At 48.8% G+C, this 25,704-nt stretch overlaps 2 protein-coding genes across 5 annotated transcripts in view; one reads left to right on the top strand and one right to left on the bottom strand.

Moving 5' to 3' along the window:
- PFKM (phosphofructokinase, muscle) overlaps positions 1 to 15,953 on the top strand; it is a 44,875-nt gene extending 28,922 nt beyond the window's left edge. For both annotated transcript variants that reach the window (XM_070789201.1, XM_019960698.2), the window contains 21 exons: positions 1,466 to 1,539; positions 2,359 to 2,436; positions 4,069 to 4,258; positions 4,478 to 4,643; positions 5,351 to 5,395; positions 5,804 to 5,912; positions 6,027 to 6,122; positions 6,356 to 6,448; positions 6,988 to 7,113; positions 8,219 to 8,283; positions 8,846 to 8,909; positions 9,645 to 9,794; positions 10,851 to 10,921; positions 11,249 to 11,336; positions 11,426 to 11,578; positions 12,062 to 12,226; positions 13,152 to 13,213; positions 13,477 to 13,588; positions 14,891 to 14,990; positions 15,070 to 15,175; positions 15,417 to 15,953. In XM_070789201.1, the coding sequence (XP_070645302.1) occupies positions 1,466 to 1,539; positions 2,359 to 2,436; positions 4,069 to 4,258; positions 4,478 to 4,643; positions 5,351 to 5,395; positions 5,804 to 5,912; positions 6,027 to 6,122; positions 6,356 to 6,448; positions 6,988 to 7,113; positions 8,219 to 8,283; positions 8,846 to 8,909; positions 9,645 to 9,794; positions 10,851 to 10,921; positions 11,249 to 11,336; positions 11,426 to 11,578; positions 12,062 to 12,226; positions 13,152 to 13,213; positions 13,477 to 13,588; positions 14,891 to 14,990; positions 15,070 to 15,175; positions 15,417 to 15,561 (2,258 nt within the window). In that variant the 3' untranslated portion in view covers positions 15,562 to 15,953. The remainder of the gene's footprint in view (positions 1 to 1,465; positions 1,540 to 2,358; positions 2,437 to 4,068; positions 4,259 to 4,477; positions 4,644 to 5,350; positions 5,396 to 5,803; positions 5,913 to 6,026; positions 6,123 to 6,355; positions 6,449 to 6,987; positions 7,114 to 8,218; positions 8,284 to 8,845; positions 8,910 to 9,644; positions 9,795 to 10,850; positions 10,922 to 11,248; positions 11,337 to 11,425; positions 11,579 to 12,061; positions 12,227 to 13,151; positions 13,214 to 13,476; positions 13,589 to 14,890; positions 14,991 to 15,069; positions 15,176 to 15,416) is intronic.
- Positions 15,954 to 17,100: 1,147 nt separating this feature from the next.
- ASB8 (ankyrin repeat and SOCS box containing 8) lies at positions 17,101 to 25,641 on the bottom strand. 3 transcript variants are annotated; one of them, XM_019960701.2, is made up of 4 exons: positions 25,498 to 25,641; positions 22,386 to 22,549; positions 20,775 to 20,879; positions 17,101 to 18,974 (listed from the first exon to the last, which is right to left on the bottom strand). In XM_019960701.2, the coding sequence occupies exons 2-4, from the start codon at positions 22,512 to 22,514 to the stop codon at positions 18,342 to 18,344; spliced, it is 867 nt and encodes a 288-aa protein (XP_019816260.1). In that variant the 5' UTR covers positions 22,515 to 22,549; positions 25,498 to 25,641; the 3' UTR covers positions 17,101 to 18,341. The 3 variants fall into 3 exon arrangements, with proteins under 3 accessions (XP_019816260.1, XP_019816259.1, XP_019816261.1); XM_019960700.2 differs by having other exon boundaries at positions 22,386 to 22,545; positions 25,498 to 25,628; XM_019960702.2 differs by lacking the exon at positions 25,498 to 25,641 and adding an exon at positions 25,348 to 25,489 and having other exon boundaries at positions 22,386 to 22,545.
- Positions 25,642 to 25,704: the final 63 nt, after the last annotated feature.

Below are 25,704 nucleotides of genomic sequence, written 5' to 3'. Positions count from 1 at the left end.
AAGGCATTAAGTTTGATTTGGAGCTTAAAGCCATGTAAAACCAACTTTTGTCGACCTGCAAACAAACAAACCTGAAAAATAGATATTCTGGCCTTTTTGATTCTATTCAGTTCCAGATAGCTTTGGATTATGCAATAGTTCATGATGGGTTTTAGCCTGCTGCTGCAGATTTTTCCAATTACTGGCTTCTCGAGTGCTTACTGGTATTTCTCCAGGCAGGTTAAGGACCACATGAGTAGATTTTAGGTTGAAACAAAAATGTGTAATGTGTACAGGGCTACCTGAGGGAGGGTGATTAAGTGGTTCACAAGAAGTTGATCTGTCATGGCATCACTCTAAGCCCTTCCTTACATTATAAGGTACGACAGGGTAACCAAGATGAAGATCCAGGAATGTCTCACCAGTGAGACTGCTGGGCACTAGCAATGGCATTGTTTCTACTGTGGTTGTCTGCACCACCCTGCGTTGTATGTTGTGACAGGTCAGCTCCCCCTGTACTCTTGGAAGACAGGGTTCTTGTCATTGAGCAGCTGCTAGGAGAAGGATGGTACTCACAGACGAGGATGCGGGAAAGGCTCTCCCCTCTGTTTCAGGCCTAGTTGCTTCTCCCAGTGGAAACAGTAATTTACAGCGTGCTGTTTGGGTTCGTCATACACATGCCACACACACGTCACAGGAGAAGATCAGCACGGGAGGAGGAGAGCATAGAGTCTCCACTAATTGTGCCTGCACACTTGGTCACAGCCTCTTCTGGTAGTTTGGGAGCCAGAGGATCTCACTGCATGGTGCACACTGGAACACACACCAACGCAACAACACTAAAAAGCTGTGTATGTGTGGGGACTGGGAGGATCCACCAGCCAGTAATGGACATGCTCATGAATAGCTTGCAAAGGGTCAGGTCACTGAGCCCAGAGTCATGTCTTTGTCCTGAGAAGCCTATACAAGCCAGATGCCAGATTCACTGCAGAAGACAAGGAAAAGCCTGGTGTAGCCATTGGGATTAGCATGGAGGTCAGCAGTGTTGGTTTAGACATTTCAGATTTGGATTAAAAGCTGACCTCATCCTCGCTCTGTAACCTCGACCTATTTGAGCTTCAGTTTCCAAGTCTAAAATGGAGGCAACTCCCAGGTTGTGGGAAGGATTAAATGAGTTGATGATTGACAAGCATCTAGCAGCATCTAACCCCACAAAAAGCATGCAAGATGCTTATTCCCCAGGTTGCCCTGGCATGGAAACGTTTTAGGAAAGATGGAATTTTGGGAGGTTGGGGAGGTGAATGGAGGTAAGTTGTGTAATGTTAACATTGAGTGAAGTAATTCAGGGTTAATGGGGACCACAGAAGACTTGGATGAGGGGATTATAGATTCAGAGAAAAGCCTTGGAAAAAGACTGACTCAGGTCTTAGAGCCCAGGGCTACTTTTCTTAGGAGTAACTTCTCTCTGACTCTTTCCTCCTCGCAGGTATGAATGCTGCTGTCAGGGCTGTGGTTCGTGTTGGCATCTATACTGGTGCCCGTGTCTTCTTTGTCCATGAGGTTGGTTCTCTGCTCTGATCCCCATCACTCTTTGTTTTTCACTCCCTCTCCCCACCCTCTCTGCTTATCGCCTGGTTACATGTCTAATTGCTCTTGATTCTGTGTCCCCAAGAATCACTCCTTCCCACTCTGGGCTCCAGTAATGATGGTGGGGCCCAGAGATTTGCAGACCAGATCCTCGTCTTGCCTGCTCAATTTAAAGTAAGAAGTAATTCCGCCTTCCCTTCAGCTCCCCCCAAACAGAGAGGGAAGCTGAAACAACTTAGTATTTCACATCCAGAGTCAGAGCCTCAGGAGGATGAGTCTGTTTCTGCGGTTGTCTTACTTTCCAGGGTTCTAACTCCTCCTTGCTTCCCTCTTCTCCTTTTGCACTCATCCTTTGCCCACTCTTCTTTTCTTAACGTCTGTCTCCCTTTCTTCTCTCTCGCCCTTTCTCTGAAGTGTTATCGTCTCTTTTCAAGTCACGTTTCTCTCCTTTCTCCTTCTAACATCCCCTTCTTTTTTTCCTCTTTTGCTGGTTATCAAAACCATCTGTCATCTAGTTCCCCTGGGAGGAAATGGGATGAGCCATAAATAAGAGAAATTGAGATTAAATGTTAGGAAGGGCATCCTGATGTTTCAAGAATGAGAGAAACTAGAAGAGTGTATTGGAACAACTGATGTCTCCTGCCTTGGACTGTGTTTTTCTCAGGAGCACCCAGGCATCAGTAATGGGAGGTGACTTGATTCTCAGGGAACCTCTTCCCAGGGACCCTGTCTTAATCCTGGGGGTTTGGGGGAAGCCTAGCAGAGGCTGAATGGATGTAATGTATCCTACAGGGTTATCAAGGCCTGGTAGATGGTGGAGATAACATCCGGGAAGCCACATGGGAGAGTGTCTCGATGATGCTTCAGCTGGTATGTTCCAGAGGGCTCTGTCCCCTGTTTGTGCTGTCCTTGTCTCACCCCATTTGGGTGGGGCTCATGGTTTCCTGAATTCCCTGCGATGTGGCTTAGTAGGAAGGGTTTCTATGACCAAAGAGGGGCTACATTTACCCTTTACTCTTTGCATTTAAAAACATCACCCTGGTTTCCTAGGGCAGGATGTAGGGTTCAGATGTGATCACAGGACGCTTTGTTCTTTATAGAAAGGTCATAGGTAAGATTTGAGGAGCTGGCATGTAATGGGTCCTGCTCTGGGGTCATGGGGAAGGTCAGGCCCTGAAAATAACCTCATCAGGGGACTGGAGCCAGAGCCAGAAGTAGAGCTGAAGTTTGCCAGTGCTCATGTTATGATGATGAGGTGACCTGAAACCAAACCTTTTAAGGAAGGAAGGAACTGGGATAGCCTTTTAGAGTTAAAAAAAAAAACCCTAAGATGATCTTGATTGTATCCAGAGCTCCTTTTGCTACTTTCTCTAAGTCATTCTATACCCATTTTCTGATTTACTGAAAAATCTACACATTACATTTGTGTTCTCATTCTTTACCTCAATCCCCTAAAAAAAATCCATGAGGAGAAACAATGAACAGCACTTAGTGAAGATTTAAACAGGCAATGGCACCTCCCTAAAGTAGTCTGAGAATGAGCCAAAATTCTGCATCAATACCCACGAAGGCATGGATGCCCAGAGTTCATATGATTTGTGAAAACCCTGGGTGTGCTCTCCTCTCTTGGGGTGTGTACAAGCTCCTGGGAGTTTAGGGCTTTCCCTACTCAGAGCTGTTTTTTCTGTGAACTCCTGGGTCTTGGGGGTCCTCCCACTGGCACACAGATCTCCAGGCGCAAAGGGGAAAGGACTGGCAGTGCTTGGCCCCTGCTGAAGTCACTGCTGCTGCTGCTTACATGTCTAAGATGAGAAAGATGGATATCATTTTAGAAGCCTACATATATGTGTGTATTCCCTAGGTCTCTTTAGGACGGTCACCATGACAAAGCCTTCAGTGGCATAGGCCCATCTTAACCATCTTCTAAGAGGTGTAGCAGAACGTGGGAATGTGGGAATGACCCCGCAATGCCTCAGCCAGCACCATCTCACCTTTCTTTAGAAGGGACTAGTGGGGGAAAAAAAATCTCAGTGAACTACAGGGAGGTGAAAAACAGGGAAAGTTCCATGTAGGCTCATGCAAATCAAGCTGAAAATCAAGATAAAGTGAATAACTTTGAATGCAGTCAAGCTAGCTAGGCAAATGAAATAGAAACGTATCAAAGGCAATTGAGACTCACATGTCTTCCACTAATGGCTAAGCTTGTACAATTATATGCCCTTAGACAACAGACTTAAACATCAGTATTCATGATTCTGGAGTTTGAAACTCATGTGAGTTTCATTAACCCTTTTCGTGAAGAATAAAACTTTAAAACCACACACACACACACACACACACACACATACACATACACATACATGAAGGGGCCAGTGACTCTTCAGGATGTCAGGGAACTTCCTAGGGAGCCATGTGGTGATGTTGGGATGGGGGAATCCTAGCCTGTTGAGCCCAAATTTGGCCTTGTCACCTGGGGAGCTGACTCCCACCTCTTCCCCAAAGGGAGGCACGGTGATTGGAAGCGCCCGGTGCAAGGACTTTCGGGAACGGGAAGGCCGGCTCCGAGCTGCCCACAACCTGGTGAAACGTGGGATCACCAACCTGTGTGTCATTGGGGGAGATGGCAGCCTGACTGGGGCTGACACCTTCCGCTCTGAGTGGAGTGACTTGTTGAGTGACCTCCAGAAATCAGGTGAGCGCTGCTCTGTCAGTGTGGTTTCTGCGCATGTGCACACCACGCCCCTCCTCTCACGGGAGAAAGTTGTTGCCCAGACCCAGAGGCAGTCTTTGCCCTCCTCTTTCTGCCATTGTTGACAATTGCCATGGACTGCAGCCCCTGCCCTCTCCAGGCACCTGCTCCCTGGCACTGGGGGCCTCACCCAGGGCCCCCTGCTTTGCTTCCCCTCATCAGGCAAGATTACAGCAGAGGAGGCTACCAAGTCCAGCTACCTGAACATCGTGGGGCTGGTTGGCTCAATTGACAATGACTTCTGTGGCACTGATATGACCATTGGCACCGACTCTGCCCTGCACCGGATCATAGAGATTGTAGATGCCATCACTACTACCGCTCAGAGGTGGGGGCCCAGGAGGAAGCAGCGTGGGAGGATGGAGCTGGAATAGATCAGCTGGCTGAGTACTAGAAAAGATGAAAGTGCTTGAGCTGTGATACTATTGTGATCAGTTTTCTGGGGACTAGAACACTGTTTTTAACTAAGAATTATCCCTGGAGCACTGAATTTTACTGCTCCATACCATAAGACTCGCCTCTGGCCACTGTCTACCCACACGTGTTGCTCTGCAGGCTTTAACACCTGTGGGATCTCCTAAATGACTAAGACAATTTCAGGGCCCCCCCAAACCTTTCCAGCCATATCACAGAGATCGTAGAGGCCATCATGCCACAGGTCAGATGGGAGGGACTCAGGGGAGGCAGTGCAGGAGAATGGGGATACAGAGGGGTGGCAGTCTCCCAAGGGCAATCCTGGAGGATTCCAGGTCAGTCGAGTCCTCTCTCCACTTCTTTTCCCTTTGCCCCCTCCCTTCCTGGTCCCTCCTTCCCAGACACAGTGCCTCAGTACTGACACCAGTACTGACACCATCAGGCCTGGGAAGGACACCCTGTGGCTAAAGCGATTCCCCTGGGTCTTCCAGGTCTCTCAAAAGAAGGCCCACAGCATAAACATACATTGAGGATAGGTTCCTGGGCCACGATGTGGGTGGTGGCCCGCAGGTCTGGCCATAGGAACATCTGGACTGTGTGAGCCCTGTGTCTCTCTTGCAGCCACCAGAGGACCTTTGTGTTGGAGGTGATGGGCCGGCACTGTGGGTAAGACTGCCCCACCATCTTAACTCGTTTATTCCGTGTACAAGCAGTAGCCCTTTCCTCTTCTCCGGGGACCCGGGGGGCTCCCCGTGGGGGCGAATCAGGAGGTGTACACACTTCCCTCGGTGTGGCCACCTTTCCTCATCCGCACCCACTTCCCTTACACACTGTACACATACAGTGTGAAAGAGCAGACAGTGCTCTGAGATTGGGAGCCACCGGGGCAGGTGAGTGTGAATAGAAGGGCCTCTTGAGGGGCAGAAGCTCACTGAGCAGCTGTCTCACCCCAAGAGTGAAACAGGAGCTCCGCAGACCTTCCACCTCCAATGGCACTAGGTGGCCTTGTCGGGAATGGGGTCGTCTGGCTGCGATCTGTAGCTCCTGCCATGACACTACTGGCTCTCATCTCAGATACCTGGCCCTTGTCACTTCCCTCTCCTGTGGGGCCGACTGGGTCTTTATTCCCGAGTGTCCACCAGATGACGACTGGGAGGAACACCTTTGTCGCCGGCTCAGCGAGGTACTGGCACTTTGTCTTGCCCTTTGAAAATCCCCTTGCCCTGTTCTGCTGCAGATGGCTTTCCTGTCCATCAGTTTTATGACACTGACCGTTTTGCACTTTTTTCTCAACCAGACAAGGAACCGTGGTTCTCGTCTCAACATCATCATCGTAGCTGAGGGTGCGATTGACAAGAATGGGAAACCAATCACCTCTGAAGACATCAAAAACGTTAGTATGGATGGAGCCAGAGGGGCCGTGACACCTTACCGGCCCCAGGCCCGTTCCCCAGTAGTTTCCGAGTCTCCCCTTAGTTCTTGTGCACATCTCTCCCCAGGTGTCCGGCCCCCTGGTTTCCTCCCACCCAGGAATCATTACAAGATAAGAGGCTGAGTCATCCTTGATTTATTTGGGTCCCTGCTTGATTCCTCTCCTTGACTCTGCATCTCTCTCTGTCCCTTCAGCTGGTGGTTAAGCGTCTGGGATATGACACCCGAGTCACCGTCTTGGGGCACGTGCAGCGGGGTGGGACACCGTCGGCCTTTGACAGAATCCTGGTAAGTCATGGGGCTCTGTGGAACCCTCAACTTGCTGTCCTTCCCAGCACAGGGGCTTCAACCATTGCTCACACCGCTCCGTCACCAGCCACTGGACCGCAGTGGGCCTTGACTCATTGCCATATGCTCAAGAGTTCTCTTTTGTTGCAAAAAATGATGGGAGACGCTAGGCTTCACTAGGGTCGAATATCTTACAGCCTGAGTGAAAGATTAAGATCTAACCTTAGACACTGTTTGTACCCCCATCCTACTTTCATCAAGAAGGGACTCTTACTCAGCCCCAGTAATTCTCTTGATAACTATAGTGGATATGGTTCCCTGGAACCAGGAAGAATCCTTGGGGGCTCTTCTGGCAAAAGGAGGAAGCATCATCAAGCTTTAGATGAAATGTGGGTCAGAAGGTAAAGCCCAATGAGTTCTTGGCTATAGTCCTTAAATGTGGAACTCAGCTCGTGATTTGGAAAGGGCCTTGGATGACCAGGTCCTCCAGGCTGAGACCAGAGGGGAGGCTTGGACCAGAACGGCTTTGCTTCCTGCAGGGCAGCAGGATGGGTGTGGAAGCAGTAATGGCACTTTTGGAGGGGACCCCGGACACCCCAGCCTGTGTGGTGAGCCTCTCTGGTAACCAGGCTGTGCGCCTGCCCCTCATGGAGTGTGTCCAGGTGGTGAGTAGTGACCCCAACCCACCTTCCTACTAGCCCCAGCCCCTATCCGTGTGAGATCTGAGTGGGAGAGAGAGCAGCTCCTGGGGCTGCCAAGGAGGGTGCAGGTGGGGAGGCTGTGTGCCACAGGAAGGAACATGAGGGAAAGGCACTCAGGGGGCTCTGTGCAGGAGCTGTCCCCTCTCCAAGCCTCAGTTTCCCCATCTGACAGATGTTCCTAAAGAAGATGCAGCCTGCTACATCCTACCTAATGAGACCCAATATCTCCTACAACCCACTCGCAGGAGACATGCTTCTCTCTCCAAACCTATTAAAAGCAGGGAAATATTATCAAGGTCTGGCTGGATAGCTCATCCCTCACTCTGATTTCTCTCTTGAACCATCACGAGGTTACTGATAAGTATTCACCTTGAGCATGAGTGTAAGGATTGGAGAGAAGATGTGTAAGTGGTCTGGAGGATGCTGAGTGCTCAGGAAATATGGCTCTAATTATAGAGGAATCGCTCCTTTGATACCACAGAGCAGATGCAGTGGCTGGGAGCTGAGGTGTCAGGTTGCCTCTCAGGCCTGGCTCCCCAGCTCCTGGATGCTTCTCTCTGAGACTCCGAAGTCCTAATGACTTACAGGCCAGACAAGCTCCAGCCTCGCCTGGAACTGTATCTCTGAAAGCCCCCCCAGCTAAAGCACTGGCTCACAGAGCAGAAAGCGGTGGAAGCATGGGGCAGGGATCAGACTTTCTTCCTAAGTGGTCATCTGCAGATGACCAGTCTTAATTTTCTTATTAACTTAGAGGCCACCGTGAGGCTGGAGCCCTGGGTGTAGAATGGAGGGAGATGCTGTGTTATTTGTGTGTGCTCTGCCATCCTGCACATCTTCTAGTAAATAGAGCCTAGATTTAGCCCTTTTCTTCTGCTGCTCGTTACTCAGAAAATTAAGGAAAAACACTGACGTTTCTCCTTCTGTGAAAGTGTGTCGGGGCGGGGGTGGGTGGGTCCTGGATGGGCAGGGTCCAGTCACCAGCCCAGAGCCGGGCAGAATCTCAGTGTGGGATGGGAAGGAACCCAGCTGTGTGCGGAACCCTGGCCTGAGTGTTGCCCTTCTCCCTCAGACCAAGGACGTGACCAGGGCCATGGATGAAAGGAGATTCGATGAGGCCTTGAAGCTGAGGGGCCGGTGAGGAGATGACCAGGAATTCACTAGCCACAGAAATGAGACATCAGAATGAAGCCAGAAATCGATGTAGCACAGACCCAAAATAGGAGCTTCTGTTTTCTTCTCTTCTTATTGTCTGTGCAACAGTTTCTTCCCAAAGAGAACTAATTGTGAGATGGCCAGGGGGTTTGGTTCACTCCCAGGATTCTTTCCCTGGCCTTAGCTTTTCACAGTTTGTTATTGCTGTATGTGGACCCAGCTAGATCATGAGGGTCTCTAGGCAAGGTGAGGGTGGTGCTCAGGGGTGTTAGTTTATGGCCTCTTTATACCCACCTGCTCCCACGCCCCACCAATCCTTGCTCAGGCTCCGCTTCTGTCCTTGGAGGCTTGCCCTGTGGAACTTCAAGCTGGTTTATACCCACCCGCCCCCCGCCCCCAATCCCTGCTCAGGCTCCACTCATGTCCTTGGAAGCTTGCCCTGTGGAAGTTCATGCTGGGAACAGAACTTCAGACCAGATCCCCTTGGCTGCGGGCCTTGGGGAATGGCCTGAAAACGCCGCTGTCTCTCTCTCTCCTTTTTTAGGAGCTTCATGAACAACTGGGAGGTATACAAGCTTCTGGCTCATGTCAGACCCCCAAAGTCTAAGGTACTGGCAAGCTGCTGTCTCCCCTTGGCCCTCTTTCTCCCTCATCCTCCCATTATGAAGCGCGCCCCTCAGTCCACTCAGCCTTCAGCCTTGCTAACTTCTTTGCCTGCCTGTGTCTTCAGTGCTGAGACTCGGACACCACTAAGTTAATTTTCTCTCACCCCAGATACAAGTCTGTGTTCTTAGTGTGCCCTGGATGTCTTGAACCCAAGACCCACATCCACTTCAGGGCTGACAAGATAGCATGCAAGGAAGGGAAAAGAAGCTCATGTGTTATTTCTCTGGGCAAATCTGGAGTAATCGCATCTAAGTGCATTTGAACCATCTCTTCCATTGGTGTAGTGGTTCTTAATATTTTATCTACACTAGCATGATCTGGATTACTTATTAAACATGCATATTCCCTCCCTCCGAGGGAGATCAGATCAGGGGTGGGGCCAGGAATATGCAGGTTTAATAAGCTCCCTGGGTGGATCTGATACAACAGGTGGTCCAAGGATCCTACTTTGAGCAACACTGCTCTGGAGGGTCTCGTGTTCATTGTGCAGTGATGTCTGGGATCAGGAATCGCAGCTTTATTGATCTGTGGTGAAGACTTCTGCTTCCCTGCTGTGGGGGAGGGGCAGACTGTGCTGGCATTCCCTGGGGGAGGGATGTGCCCTCAGGACCGTGAGGGACTCGGAGGCCAGCTCCCCTCACTGACCTGTCCCCCTCCCTCTCCACTTCCTTCCGCAGAGTGGCTCCCACACTGTGGCCGTGATGAACGTGGGAGCGCCGGCCGCAGGCATGAACGCAGCCGTTCGCTCCACTGTGAGAATCGGCCTCATCCAGGGCAACCGAATGCTGGTGGTGCACGATGGCTTCGAGGGCCTGGCCAAGGGTCAGGTAGGGGGGCGCTGGCTGCAGGGCCGGGAGCAGCCGTGCAGAGGAGACGGGCAGCAGCTGGCCTGTCTGTTCCCCTGTGTTCCCCCGTCCCTCACAACCTTTTTCTTGGGGTTCAAGCAGAAGTAGATACAGGGGTCCCCCGTTTTCTGCGGGGGACACATCCCCAGTGGATACCTGAAATTGTGAGAGCACCAAACCCTATGTATAGTTGATCTTGAACAACTTGGGTTTCAACTGCGTGAGCCCACTTAAATGCAGAATTTTTCTTTTTTTAATTTGGCTGTGCCACACATCTTCCCATGATCTTAGTTCCCCATCCAGGGATTGAATCTGGGCCCATGACAGTGAAGGCGCTAAGTCCTAACTGGACCCCTAGGCAACTCCCCAGAACTTTTCAATAGCAAGCACTGTGGTACTATATGATCCAGGGTTGGTTGAACCCATGGATTCAGAGCAGTGCATGAGAGCCGGCTGTAAATTTACATGTGCATTTTTGACTTTGGAGTGTGGGCACCCACACCCCCGTGTGCTCAGGGGTCAGCTGTGTACTACATGTTTTCCCTGTACTAACAGGCAGGTCGTGTACACAGTGTGGGCCCACTGGACAAAGGGATGAGTCACGTCTTGGGTGGGATGAAGCAGAATGGTGCAAAATTTCATCACGCCACTCAGAACACACCATTTAAAACTTAGGAATTGTTTATTTCTGGAATTTTCCACTTAGGATTTTTGGGCCAAGGTTGATGATGGGTAACTGAGAGCTTGGAAAGTGGGATCACAGATAAAGGGGGAGCTACTGTATTTAATTTTAGGGCAGTGGGAAGAGGCAGGAGGCACTGAAATGAGCCCTTTGCAAACAACGTGTCTGATATAATTCTCTATCCCAGAGTTCAGCACAGGGCCCGGTGTAAGATTTGTGAGTGAGCTGTAAGGGTGGAGGACGTTCAGTGAGGTGGGAGAAGCCGGTGCCTGGCACAGCTCTGCCAAGGGGATGGGCTCAGGGCTCGGGCAGTGGTGGCAGACCATGATGCAGACCTGTGTGACCTCCCGCTGCAGATCGAGGAAGCTGGATGGAGCTACGTCGGGGGCTGGACTGGCCAAGGTGGTTCTAAACTTGGGACTAAAAGGTGAGTGGCATACCAGGATTACCTCCACCTAGTCACCCTAAAGGCAGCCCTTGCACGTGGGCATCCGTTCATTTGGTTGGGGTCCGCTGAGACCAGTGCTGTCGTCTGGGTCCTCAGAGGGCAGACGTGTCCATGCAGACATCCATTAGCAGCTCTGGCGACTCAGAGCCCCAGCATGTGTCCTTGGACAGGGTGAGAGTGGGGTATGAAGGGGGCGCAAGTTAAGAAATTATAAACACAGTGCCTTCTAACGCTCGCTTTTCTCTCCCTTGATTTTGCTGTCTCTTCCCCAAATTCTATTCCCCTCCCCTCACCCCAATCAACTAGGACTCTACCCAAGAAGAGCTTTGAACAGATCAGTGCCAACATCACGAAGTTTAATATTCAGGGCCTTGTCATTATCGGGGGCTTTGAGGTGAGCATCCCTGCCATTTCTTCCTCTCCTCCTGCCCCCGTTCCCGCCTTCTCCCCCTCATTCCTGCCCCCGTGGCTTTGTCTTTTCAGGCTTACACGGGGGGCCTGGAGCTGATGGAAGGCAGGAAGCAGTATGATGAGCTCTGCATCCCCTTCGTGGTCATCCCTGCCACGGTCTCCAACAATGTGCCCGGCTCGGACTTCAGCGTGGGGGCTGACACTGCCCTCAACACCATCTGCATGGTGAGGGTCCCCGCGGCTTCCCAGCCCCTGGCTTGGGGCTCCAGTCCCTGGACCGAGTCTGGGCTAGGAAGTGAGCACTTGATTTGTACCAGCCAAGTGACGGTGTGAGAAGAATACTTCTCAAGCTCTGAGTTTGCCCACACGCACTTAACACGTTGTGTCCATCCTCCTCGCTGTGAGTCCTCTAGCCTGGAGATGCATCTGTACTCCGCACTCCAAGTGATTTTTCATTTCTGAGGCCCTAGATCATAGTTCCCCTAGTCCAAGCACAGGAAGGGTAGGAATAGCTTCCTTCTGGGGGAGGAGGTCCACACTGCACTTGCCAGATGTGCCTGCCATCCTTGTTGACGAGAACTGGAGGGGGCTCTGGGGCCCTGCTGGCCTAGGGGGACATAGCTCCAGAGTCGGGTGATGGTGGGGCCCAGAGAAGTGACAAGAGTCACATCCCTGACCCTGTCTTTCTCTGACGTGTTGTCTCTGCAGACGTGTGACCGCATCAAGCAGTCAGCGGCAGGCACCAAGCGCCGTGTGTTTATCATTGAAACGATGGGCGGCTACTGTGGCTACCTGGCCACCATGGCAGGCCTGGCAGCTGGGGCTGATGCTGCGTATATTTTTGAGGACCCCTTCACCATTCGAGACCTGCAGGTAGACGGCTACCCAGAGCTTGTTAGGAGGCTCTTCCTTGCCCCATTGGTCCCCATGTCCCCGTGGCGACCTAAGCTGTGAGAGCTTAAGGCAAGGACAGAGCTGATGGTCTGTGGAGTCCTCGGAAGAGCGCCAGGCAGGCGTGCTGTGGTGTGACATTCTGTATGTGGTGCCCCTCCTGTTGGAGCATTCATTTGAAGGGTGGCTGCAGCTAAGCCCTTTATGTGCCTTTTTGCATTTTATTTTCACAACAGCCATGCACGGGAGGGGTTATCTCCATATTACAGATGAGCAAGGTTCAGTGAGGTTATAAAACTTTTCTAAACTTTGAGGAGGCGGTTTAACTGATTGAAAAAGTCACATCCCCCCTACTTCAGATTTTCCTTGCTACCAAACGGACCACTAACTCCATTTTTGAGGGGATTCCCTTATGATCCTCATTTCTAAGATCTTCGTTCACTCGAACCACACAGAGGAGGTTGGCAGGTTGCGGGAACTCACTACTCCAAGGGCCCAGCCATCAGTGGAGGGTGACCCTCTCCCTCCTTCACCCCTGACTCAAAGCCTAGATGGGGGTGTTTTCTCCGCAGTGAGTCACTGCTGTCCACGAACGCCACCCATTTAGAGACCGACACCGAGGGCAGGGCTGGCTCTCTCAGGGTGGAAGAACTGAAACCCCTAGAAAGGGAGATTGGGAAGGGATGGAAAGGAGCTTCAGATTGACAGTTCCCACACTCTCTCCAGCTTTCCCTCTGCCTGCTCTGCCCAGCTCAGCTGGGTCTTCGCTTGTCTGTCTGTCGTGACCTTCTTAAAGGGATTAGGTGCAGGCCAGCCCTGAGCTGTCAGCAGCCCGCCCTCCTCGTGTGCCTCTCCCTCCTGTAGAGGCCTGCTCAGCCGGGTTTAGGATTTTCCATTTCATTTTCAGGTGAATGTGGAGCATCTGGTGCAGAAGATGAAAACGACTGTGAAGAGGGGCCTGGTGTTAAGGTACCTCGTCCCTGGCCTGCTCCTGAGTGAGGAGTAGCCTCGTCCCTGGCCTGCTCCTGAGTGCGGAGGAGCAGCAGTCAGGCTTCGGCCCTGGCCAGACCGCAGCCCTGGCTGGCGCACCCCGTGGAGTCTGTGAATACAGTGTGGGAGAGCCCGGACCCCGGGAGGAGATGGAACTGGGAGGGACAAAGCCCACAGAGCTTGGAGAAGGCAGGGGGAGGGAGAGGGCCAGCGCCGGGCACAGGCTGCCGTCTCTTCTGCAGGAACGAGAAGTGCAATGAGAACTACACCACTGACTTCATCTTCAACTTGTACTCTGAGGAGGGGAAGGGCATCTTCGACAGCAGGAAGAACGTGCTGGGCCACATGCAGCAGGTGGGGCAGACGCACCATGCTGTCACCAGAGGCCACAGAAAACCCCCACCCAGCAGCCAGAGCCTCCCAGTGGCCTCCCACCTGCTGGTGGCTGTTGGGGCCGCCACAGCACAGGCCTGCAGGCTCCGCAGTCACAGAATCACAAGTCTTTACCTTGGAAATGGCCTGAGAGATTCTGTGGTTCAGCCTCTTTATTTAGGGCAGAGTTTCTCCACCTTGGCACTCTTGCCATTTTGAGCTGGAAACTTTTTTGTGGTGGTTGTGTGGGTCGTAGGATGGCTTAGCAACACCCCAGACTCTACTCACTAGATGAGCCCTCACTGGTAGCACACCCTCCCCACTTGTGTGACTGAAAAAAGTCTCCAGATATTACCAAATGTCCCCTGGGGGGCCAGGTCATCTCCAGTTGAGAACCACTGCTTCAATGAAGGAAATGAGGCTCAGAGAGAAGTAATTTTCCCAGAGCTGCTAATCAGGCTTGAGTGAGGCCAAAATGAGCTGGCTCAGTGCTTTCCCCACACACCATGCTGCCTTCGTGGGCACCCTGTGAGATGAGTGTGGGCACCTTGCCAGAGTTGGGCTCTGTCTCCACTCACTAGGGTTTCCAGGGGAAAGTAATCTGCATCCAAGACTCACTCACAGATGCTGCTAGTGGTCTGAGACCTGCCCCATTCCAAACCTTCCCCGCTGATGCTGCATAAGTATTGACCTTTGACCTTTCTGTACCCACAGATGAATTCACATTATCTCAGTTTGAATGGGCTTATCAGCTCCTGAAGGAATGGGGTACTATTGGATAAAGTATGAAGACCTCTTTTCTGTTTTTCCTTCCTTCCCATTTTCCCACTTACTTTTGCTTTGTTCAGAGAAACTGCATCATGTTTTATATTATTCTGAGGTGCTACCAAGGCACCCAGATTAGGTCACAAGGAACACTTGTTCATCGATGGTGAGTGACAAAAGCTGCTAGGCTAGTGAAGGGCAGGGAGCTGACCGAGAGGCCAGAAAGATTAGGAGTAAATGAACAGGGTCATGCAGCCAGGGAGCTAGAAGAGGCAACTGGGAGACCAAGCATCCCCTCGTACTAATTACTCCTAGAGCTGATAAACCGCCAGACCTGCCAGCCCAGCTCGCCCTGGTGCCCTGCCCGGTTTCAGGATTTCCTTTCATAGTTAAGACTTCTGGATTCCTGTTTCTGGTTATAAACCTGAGACCCATCCTTTCATTTTTCTCTGTGTATTAGCATGTCTTTGCCACTTCATTAGAGTCCTGCCCCTTGAACTTTTATCACTCTTTTTCCAGGGTGGGAGCCCAACTCCATTCGACAGGAATTTTGCCACTAAGATGGGTGCAAAGGCTATGAACTGGATGTCAGGGAAAATCAAAGAGAGTTACCGTAATGGTAGGTGGGGTAAGAGGGTGAGCCGCTTTCCTAGAGGCCAGTTCCCAGCATAGAAGCTGACTGACTATCCCTGTTGCAGGGCGGATCTTTGCCAATTCCCCAGACTCGGGCTGTGTTCTGGGGATGCGTAAGAGGGCCCTGGTCTTCCAACCAGTGACTGAGTTGAAGGAACAGACGGATTTTGAGTGAGTACATCTGCCTCCTGGGGTGGTTCCCTCCCCAGCAGTTGCTGAGATCTGCTCTTCCCAGGCTGTTCACGTCTTCAGTCCTTTTTCCTTAGGATTAACATCTGTAGTCATACCTATTTCAGATCTGGTGCTTAGGTCCCAAATTCAGCCTCTGCTGCTCCACTTCTTCCCATAGCCTCAGATAGAAGTTGATTGGGGTGCTGAAGATTAAATCATCATCTACCTCATTCCTCTGTAGGCACCGCATCCCCAAGGAGCAGTGGTGGCTGAAGCTGAGGCCCATCCTCAAGATCCTCGCCAAGTACGAGATTGACTTGGATACCTCAGAGCACGCCCACCTGGAGCACATCTCTCGGAAGCGGTCCGGAGAAGCTAACGTCTAGGCCTCTTTGCAAAGAGAAGAATGGATTGTCTGCTATGGTCAGCTCACCCCAACAGATCCAAGTCTGTGTATTCTCACGTGTTTCAGTGCATTTTCCATTAGGTTTCCTTTTATTCTGTAACTGCAGCCATGGTCAGCTCTAGCCAGGGAGCTGGGGCAGGGGCCGTAAGTGGAAGCTCCCTGTATGTAGAATTTCTCCCGACTTCTACCCCAGCTTCCTGTGTCACACAAGGCTGGACTCCTCTAGTACCACTGCTCGATTTCAGTTACTCGGTTAGAATTTTCCTAAAAATAAGCTTTATTTATTTGTGATAATAGAGTCATGGTTCCTCTACTACTATTATGACAGTGACACACCATAACTACACTAATAAATGCCAACTGGTCACTGTGCTTTGGCTTCTCCTCTTACCATCTTCACAAGTGCATTCTTGTCAGCCCCAAGCAATGGACTCTGCCCAGACGGACACCCGGGAAAAGGCAGCCCATGTGCTAACTCCGTGTACTTCGATTCTTGGGTTCTCTTGACTCTGTACGCAGGGTCCCAGAACACAGGACACCATCCTCACCCTCATCCCACAAGCAGTCCCTCATCCTCTGTAGCCAAGGACACTCCCATCTTCCCTAAGCATAAAGTTATGTTCTACCTCTTGGTCATACACCCATTACCCAGCTTTGCTTTTTTTCCAGCCATTCCCTAATCTCTACTCCGACAACCCAGGGTTCTTCCTTCTCAACTTTTCCCCCTGTGCTCCTTTCTGGATGAAAGCCAGACTCCATCTCGGTGGGGTGACATGCCTGGAAAACAGAGACATTCAATTCTGGACCTAGTTTGGTGGGTTGGTTGAAATGCTGCTTTGGAAAACCATGAGTTCTTGGTCAGCTCAGTTTGTTTTCTGTTCCCACACTTCCTCATTAGCAAGCACCCATGTAATACAGCTGTAATTGCATCTGCATACTGTGCCCTGAACTGATGGGATGCTGCCCTGTCAATGAGAGGCTTGAGATTAGAGTCCAAGAATCAGATCCTGGCTCTTGGCACAAGCATACATATCTCTCCCACTAACACAGCTTCCTCACTTGCTTGCTGAAGCAGGAAGGAGGTTTGGGGTTTTCCAAGGAACAGAGGAAAGGACTGTCTGCTACTGCTGCTGCTAAGTCGCTTTAGTCGTGTCTGACTCTATGCGACCCCATAGACGGCAGCCCACCAGGCTCCCCTGTCCCTGGGATTCTCCAGGCAAGAACACTGGAGTGGGTAAAGGACTGTCTAGTACTTCAGTTTTGCTGGCTATCCAAAGTATATAACTGCTACCCCCTAGAAACAGTTCTAAAAAATGACCGAGAAGTCTTGTCAGAGTCCAACATTAATTAAAGCAGCCAAATGTTCTCTGTACAGTTCTTTAAGGGGAAGAGAAATTAATAAATATCAAGCACCATTATCACTGATTCTTCAAAACAGCCTATGCAGGTGGTGTGACAGCCTCAGAGATGACACTGGGACTCGGGACGATGATGTAACGAAAAGTAGGAACAGTTGAAATTTCCAAACTTGCTTTTAGACCTTTTTATTTCCTTTTTTTTCCGTACGTGAGCAAAAAACACCAATAACAAAAGGACAAAAGCAGACATACTTTTTCAAATTAGCTGTGTCAGCAGATTCTGTTCATTTTTATTTATAGTTCCCAATCAGTTAAAAAAAAAAAAGTCTTTCACATTTGCATAAGGTCATCTAGAATCAACAACTTGATCTAGCTTAGGAACATGAAGAGTACCTAGACTAAGTATTGTTCACAAAAAAAGATCTCTTTTGGGAAGGTGGGTCATCTCAGAGGAAGCTCTTAAGAGTGCTCTTCCCCCACTCCCTAACTCCACCTACACCACCAATGTCTTTTTGTGTAGATCAGTAAAAAGCAAAGTTTCCAAAACAACTGAAAACAAACTCCAAACTCTTAGCAGAGTGAATGAAAGACGCATGAGAAAAGGCAGCCCAGCCCACGTCCTCCCCTGCTAGAGCAGACACCTCCCTCTATGGTGGGCGCAGCAAGAGCCGGCCAAGCCCACTGGCTGTCAGGAAGAGAAAGAACTGCATTCGAAGAAAAGTTCTTAGGACTGCTTAGAACCTCCTATCTCCTACTATATGGACAGCAGCAAGATAATCTTTCTAAAATAACATTGCTGAACTACTGTAAGCCTTGGGCACACTCATGGAAAAGGAGCAAAAACTGCCCTTCCCTTTAGTGGTAAGAAGGGGCCAGTCCCTTTTGAATGCCCAGGGATAATTCTAGGGACATCTGGCCCAGTTCTGAACCTGTGCACCATCTGAGGCGGTAGTATCTTCATCTTTGGGCTGCAGCTGTTAGCTGGAATTTTCTTAAACTTCTTCACAGATCAATTAAAATGTTTCTAGAGGGATTCTTCCGAAAGTTAATCATGTTCCCAAAGGCAAACCAAACGCACATGCTAAAAGTACTCTTCATCTGCCCAGAGAAATTCAGTCTCACTGTTGATTTCTTTCCCTAATGAGGGTTGGGGAGACCTCTTCCTTTGCAGGGTGCAATATAAAAGGCCCAGTAAGCAAGAAACAGAAACAAAAGTGAGGGACATTTTTTTGTTTGTTTGCTTGGTTTGGGGAGGGGAGGTGATGTGAAGGTTACTGTTGTGACATGTTGCCTTGAAATATAAACCACACAACAGGAACAACTGCTTTTCCTGTTTTCCAAGACAGACGGTGCTACAGGGCAAAACCTTACGCAGAGTTGCCGGCCTGACGTCTCCTCCAGGCTATTCTATGAGTAACAGGTATTCCTTCAGAGAAGCTGGCAGAGGCAGGCCCTTGACGGCATCTGGCAGATACTGGAGTCCCAGGCTCCGGCGCACAGCATAGCGAGAAAGTGTTTTTAGAGTCCCTGGGGCTGAGCATAGAACAGTCAGCTTTTCACACAGCTGCTGGTCTTTGGCCACTTCTCGTGGCATGGTGCCATTTTTCCTTAATTCAAAGTGTCCAACAGCTCTGTGGAGGAGCTCAAAGCAAGAGTCCTCTTTCTCTGTCCCAAGTCCCCTGACTAGCAGAGCCACCAGGCGGGAGATGGGCGTCTGGCCTTTTAAGTTGATGACTCTGACCTCTGCACCATAATCAAGAAGGATGCTGACGCTCTCAAGATTTCCCTTCATGGCAGCCCAGCTAAGCGGGGTGTCATTGTTGTAATCCAGGGCGTTGACAGAGGCCCCGCTCTCTAGGAGGGCCCGCACACACTCAGCATTGTTCTTAAAGGCTGCCCAGTGAAGTGGGGTGTCTCGGTTACCATCCAGTGCATTGGGGTTTGCACCATACTCCAACAGGACCTCCACACAAGCCTCATCTTTCTCAGCTGCATAGTGGAGGGCTGTTCGGTTGTAACCATCCAGGGCATTCACCTGTGAAGAGGGAGTGACTATATTACAGTGTATGGACGATGGGCGGGCAAAGAGGCTTGCATGTGCCTAGCCACTGTCTTTGCTATGTAATTTTCTGAACATGCAGGTCAACAAGCAATTCCCAGGGAGTTGTGCTCAGGATGGAGCTGAGGGGCAAGTAGGAAAACAATAGTCCCCAGACAACCAACACTCTTTATTATGTCCACTGGTTAACTGGCCTGTATCATCTAGGATTTTGCTGCCACATTCTTATTTATTGTTCCCTAGGACCTCTACCACACAGTAAGGGAGAAGAAACAGAAGAAGTCTAAGTACTTGTAACTACTCTGAAAGACATTTATTGGAAGGCAGCTTGAACATACTGGCCAGAGTAAAGGTTCTGGATTATTCTACTTATCCTGACTCACTCTGTATCCTGTGGCTAATGGCAACCAGACTGAAAAATAATGAAGTCAAGTTTCTGTCCATGTAGCTCTGCTGTGTTTTTTAACCACACAGAGCAGCTCAGAACTATTTATCCAAGTCAGCCCCCTGCAAACGTATTTTGTGGGGCCATGAGAGAATCTGGAGGAAAGCATGCCAAGGAAAGAGCACAAATCCTCTGATGCTGAAAAGCTGCTGGCTTGCTACTCAGCATCTCCTATAATATTTGGAGGCTACAAAGATTTCATTTAAATCCTAGGTTTAAATAGTGAATTTTCTCCCCCATAAAATGCACTTAAAAAACCCCACCCCTGAAATATTTAATCTTCAATCTTCTATTTAGCTAAAAACTGCCCCCTCACCCTGGGGATAGTCTCACTTTCATCATTGCTATTAATCACTGCCTTTCACTTCAGGGTCACTCACAAAAGTTACAGGATAGTTCATGACAGGCAGAGAACAGCATGGTTGTGTGGAGGTGGGGACCTAGAGCAGGCTTACCCACCAGCACACCTGCTTCATGGCATCTTTAATCAAACGACTGCCTCAACCTGTGCACCCTGAAGATGCCACAAAAGTTGTCAAAACTGCTACTTTATTTATTTAACAGGCACTCGTTTAGTATAATAATTACTACATGCCAGTGTTCTAAACAGTTTCAACCTTATGAAGAATACACCATTTATCATCCTTATTTTATAGATGGGGAAGCTGATGCAAAGAAAGGTTAAGTAACCTGTTCAACATCACAAAGCTGGAAATGACAGCTGGAATTCAAATCCATGAAGTCTGGGTTCAGACTCTCTCTTCTTTTATTCATTATACTACGCTGCTTCTTGCTAATGCCAATAAAAGTTAATCTATTTTTTTTTTTTTTTTAATGTTAAGATACATTAGAAAGACGGTAACAAGATATGGTAAAACAGAAAAAAATGAATGGGCAGAAAGAGCACAAGTAGCTCAATCCCGAGGAAGGGACTGACCCACTGACTTATTTTCCAGTGACAGGCATGTGAGAAGTGCACGCTGGTGGCAAGTCTCAAGTGGTTTAGATTGAATCAGGGTTGAGGGGACTGAACAATCAAAAGAGGATTAAATAGAAATATAAACAATCCCAGAAGGAAGGCTGGGAGATTAACGGGAGATAAAAATTACCTCTTCCCAGAGCCATGGTCAGTGTATGAAAGAAAGGCAACGGAATGAAGTACTTTGGATGATTTACCATTACATTTTGTTTGAATATTGGCCACACCAAAGTTACCTAGAAGGTGGGAGCAAGAAGGTGGGAAGAGATAGGAAAAGAGACAAAACATTTTAAGGAAGTGTGAAGCCCAAGTTTTAGTGAATCACTGATGTGACAGTGTTAAAAAACATTACCTCAGCTCCCTTTTCCAGCAGTAACTCCACACAGTCCGCATCGGACACCATGCAGGCACAGTGCAAGGGCTTCAGCGTGCCGTGGGTACAGTTCACATCTGCTCCCTAGGGACAGAAGGAAACTTCAACTGGTGTGCTCAGCTCTGGCTCACCATGCAGGACAAGACTCAGATCAATGTCTGGGGTGGGGGTGGGGAAGGGCTCTAGCTCTGACTGTATTGTAAATATACGGCCAGCCCCAGTGCCTATTCCTATTAATTAAATGAAATTACAATGCCAATATCCAAACCAATACACTGAATGCGACCAATACACTGAATGCACTGAAGATGAATGAAAGGAACTGTCGATGCCTTAGATCAAGTCATTGAGTTTCTCCACAAGTTAGCCTGAAAGATGGCCACGGGGATGGACATCACTAAGGACATAATCTTGCATGTAAAAGCAGTAGAACCTTATCACCAGGCAGGAAAGCTGGAAAAGCAATAGACTTTCTCTGGCTACCGTGCTCTGAAAAAGTCAGGAATGCATCTTTCAGAGAGAAGCCAGGAGAACTGGCATGCTCTTCTTGCCATCTGACAGATGACCGTCACTAACAGTAAGGTCATCTTAATGTTATGTCTTTGTTTATAAACGTATATAGCATATACTTATAAACTAAGTGGCCCCTTGGTATCAGCATTCTCTGCCACCTAGCCCCCACTGGTACTTCTGTTTCATATCTGATGAAGGAGCTGGAGATACGACGGTCTGACCAAAGTCACAGAATGACTCAGCAGCAGAGCTGGAATTAGAATGTGAGAAAGTTTCTACTGCTGAGTCTTCTGATACCACTTTTGCTAAGAACAAGCTAATGCTGTCTGACTTTTCTTCTCACAGCTGTGCCACACAACTCTGAAGTAGCTACAGAGCTCTAGGCTGTAACCAGGATTCTAGAGCTGTTCAAAAGAATGTATAGAAGTAGCCATCTGGATACATTCTCTAGAGATAAAAAACAATTACCCTGTAACTTCTCTTCAACAGGAATAATATACAGAAAAGCATCAACGCCCTTCCAGGATACTAGCTATTTAAGAGAAGTACAGAATAGTACTGGTTAGATGGCAGACAGTTAAAGTGTTTCCTTAAGTCAAAAATTACCATGCATTTTAGGGATTAATAATCTCTATAGAACTGTAAGTGGTAGCTGTTGTTAGGATAGAAGGCCAGTGATATCCCTCCATGTAATTATTATTATAAACTACAAGGGTTTGAAAACCACTAATGCTTTGCTTTCCTCCTTCTTCCCTTAGCGTAACATGTGTAGAAGAGTTTGAGCTTGCTGAATCCCATATGCCCATACCCAGAGAGAGATTTCACAAAGAGCATGAAACTAGGGTTATCTAGAACATAATTCCCAAAGAAAAATATCATTTGCACAAAGTGAAAGGCAGAAGAGGGAGAAGCAAAACATATGTTAATGGTTAATACACTTTAGAATATTGTAAAAACTGTAAAAACTCCATGATCTTGTGCTGAGTCAGAGCTGCAAATCTGTAATCCATTAGGATTCCCCAGGAACTTTCCCACCTCACCTCCCCAAGGACTCCTGCGTCAGCCCAGTACACTCACCCCTCTGATGAGGTCCTCTACATTGTCGTGTGGGAAGGAGCGAATGGCAGCGATTGTTCGGATTAAGCGCTCTGAGAGAGAGTATTTGCTCTGAATGCTCTGCATAATATACCACATACTGGAACTCATCAAGGCTCAGAGTACGTTCACATGCTCCAAACTGCCTGAAACAAAGATGTTTTAGGCATACACAATACCACTGAGCACACCTGTCCTTAGGGTTACGGGGTTCTCCAAGGCCTTCCCACTAGTAAAACCAGATTTCAAAGAGTCAGTGACTCATTAATCCCATTTTTCCTAATCACAAGAAGGAGAATATGATAGTTGCTGAGGGAGCTGGGTAAACTGGACTAAAGGATTCTGACCCTGGGAACCCCGGCTCTACTCTCTGACCTCATCTAGCACAGGACTTCCCCAAATGCTCCAAGCTCCCCATGGAGCTCCTTATGGTTTAAAAAAGACCAAGCCAGGAAAGGGATTCCTGTAAAGGCCAAGGATTTCACAAAACATCTGTTTTCCTCCTCTGAACTATGTGGTCTTTATTATCAGCACCCCCTTTAGGTTACTTGTTACATTTGACCTTGCAGTATAGTTATGTTCATACTGTTTTTCCATCTAAACTGTAATCAATTGGGAGGCAAGGTTCTCCTCTTCTACTTCTTTAGACCATCTCAGGCCAGCCAGAGTCTCACAAAAAGTAGCTATTTAATAAATACTGGTTGATTGACTAAAGGGTATAGGAGTGATTATTACCTGTGAGAAGAAACAGAACAAATGCATTTATGTTAATGATGACAAGCCATCTGTGAAATAGTTTAAAATGGCAAAGAAAAAATGAGAAGTTTTTGAGGTGAAATTCTAAAATAAGGAAGGAATGCCAAAGTATAATTACTCTGGGGTCATCTATATAAAATTAGGAAAAAAGTTTAAAAGTTCTGACTAATGATATATGTTTGCAGTTGCAGGAAAACAAGCAGATTTAAGAGTGAAAAAATGAATTAAAAAATTTAATAATTGGCCATTTGTGACAACTGAGAAGTAGACCTGAGTTCTGTGTTGGAAGAAGAAAATAAAGCAATATTGGCTCAGACAATAAAGAATTTGCAGGTCTGGAACATCCCCTGGAGAAGGGAGCGGCAACCCACTCCAGTATTCTTGCCTAGAGAATTCCATGGACCTGGTGGGCTACAGTCCATGGGGTCATAAAGAGTCAGACACAATTGAGTGACTAAACACAACACAATCAAAACAATACTTAAATTCAACTATAATAAAAAGTTTTGGCTCTCTAAGAGCCATATACCAGTTGGGGAACATTTAAGATTACAGCAAAGAAGGCAGAGCATTTCTATGAAAAAGCGTATATCAAAAACTGTAAAGAAAGCATGGTATGCTCTCTAGGTGTAACCATTTAGGAATCCAGGATCCTATCAAACCACAAGCTCCCTGCCAGTAAATACAGTGTTATTTTTAATAGTGCCTGGCACACAGCAGGTTCTCAATATTTGTTGAATCAATGTAAAGCTTATTACTTAGGACCCTAGAAAAATTTAAGACTTACAGTAATTAGACATCTTATGCACATGATGATTACTAAGGGAAAAACACTAAAATTATTTTGGTCATTTCAAATGATGTAACTTCTGTGATGGACTCTCCCCTTATACATTATGTAGTAATACTATAAACTCTTCCATTTTGCTACTGGGTAGCCATTTATCTGTTTAAAATATATATAGTATTAATTAATGGAAGTTAAAAATCAACCTTTGGCCACCTCATGTGAAGAGTTGACTCACTGGAAAAGACTCTGATGCTGGGAGGGATTGGGGGCAGGAGGAGAAGGGGACGACAGAGGATGAGCTGGCTGGATGGCATCACTGACTCGATGGACGTGAGTCTGAGTGAACTCTGGGAGTTGGTGATGGACAGGGAGGCCTGGCCTGCTACAGTCAATGGGGTCACAAAGAGTCGGACACAACTGAGCGACTGAACTGAACTGAAAAATCAATTCATAGGTATCAATGATTCAAATTAGGGTATTCTCCCTACTTTATTAAGAACAAAGCTTATTTATTCTTAATAAGCTTACACACTTGTTTATATGCCTCTGAAATTTTCCAAATAGTTTAGACTTGGAATACGTTTTAATCTTTGCAACAGCCACGAAACTCCTCAGAGACAAGAGTCTGTATCTTACACTTCATTGTTGCAAGGAAAAAGGGGAAAAGGTACAGACACATTTGAGTCAGCGATTCCAAGAACAAAAAGAGCATCCAAAGTGGAAGGCTTAGCCCAAAGTGGTTCTGTTAACCATTTCTGGGTCAAGATAATCTGAAAAAAAAAAAAAAAAGACTAGACCCTTGCAATCATTTTCGGAGCTTTCTTGGACTCCAGGCTAAGAAATCCTAACTGAGAATACAACCACTAGTCCTCTGCGGCTGCCTCAAAGCTCCTGCTGAAGAGTGAAACTTCGGGGCACATTGACAACATTCACTGTCAGGAAGGATCACGAAATCTAGACTCGACATATCGCCAGACAGCAGCCTGTCCACGGTTTGACCCTCTGTGGCCCCTTTCCTCTGCTGGAGCAGAAAGCTCCCTCTCTCCCATTTTCTTCCACTTCGGATCCGAAGAAAACACCAAGGGGTTTTTCTTAATGCGAAGCTAGAAGCAAAGGAGGGGAGAGGCGACATTCAGCAGCTCTGGTGCTAGGGAGGCCGGGCTTTCGCCCACAGGCTGGGACGCCCGCGACCCGGCCAGGCGCGCCCCCGCCCCACCGCACCAGCTGAGGGGGCTCGCGGCAGCTAGGTCTAGCCGAGTCTAGGGGACGGAGGGCGAAGACGTGTGGTGTCACTTTCCGCACGGGCTCCGCAAAGACCACAGCAATCCCAGGAGGTCTCGCGGGGCCGGTACTGAAATGGGGGGTCACGAAATCTCCCGGGGAGCCCCAAAGGCGTACCAATCCTCGCCCCGATCTCCTTAAAGCCCGGGACAAGATCCCAGCCTCGAAGGCTGGCAGATCGTGAGCGGGGAATGGAAGTGCTACTGGGCGTGGTGCCCGAGGTTAGGTACCAGACTGCAGATATTCCTGCCGCGGGGCGACACTCACCGAACCGTGGAGCTGACCTGGGTGGTGAAAGCGGCTGTCAAGGCGTGACCCGGAAACAGAAGTTGTCTCCCGCGGGCTGCTCTGTTTACAGGTTGGACGACTGGGATGCGCGCCTGCGCACCGACCACCGTCCGAAGGCGGAACGCGCCTGCGTAGACGTGCGAAGCCGCTTCCGTCTAACCGGGGTTTAATCAGTTTACTTTCTAG

This window comes from Bos indicus, chromosome 5, assembly GCF_029378745.1.
Source record: "Bos indicus isolate NIAB-ARS_2022 breed Sahiwal x Tharparkar chromosome 5, NIAB-ARS_B.indTharparkar_mat_pri_1.0, whole genome shotgun sequence".
Classification (NCBI taxonomy): domain Eukaryota; kingdom Metazoa; phylum Chordata; class Mammalia; order Artiodactyla; family Bovidae; genus Bos; species Bos indicus.
The sequence above is the reverse complement of the archived record's forward strand: the minus strand, read 5'-3'. Positions and strand labels throughout refer to the sequence as shown.

What these genes read in the sequence shown, in the direction of transcription:
- ASB8 (XM_019960701.2), bottom strand. Translation starts at nt 22,514, where the DNA reads ATGAGTTCCAGTATGTGGTATATTATGCAGAGCATTCAGAGCAAATAC. An exon ending in TAGAGGACCTCATCAGAGGG is followed by an intron (nt 20,880 to 22,385) that starts GTGAGTGTACTG and finishes TTCTGTCCCTAG; the next exon opens with GGAGCAGATGTGAACTGTAC. An exon ending in TGCTGGAAAAGGGAGCTGAG is followed by an intron (nt 18,975 to 20,774) that starts GTAATGTTTTTT and finishes CCCTCTTCACAG; the next exon opens with GTGAATGCCCTGGATGGTTA.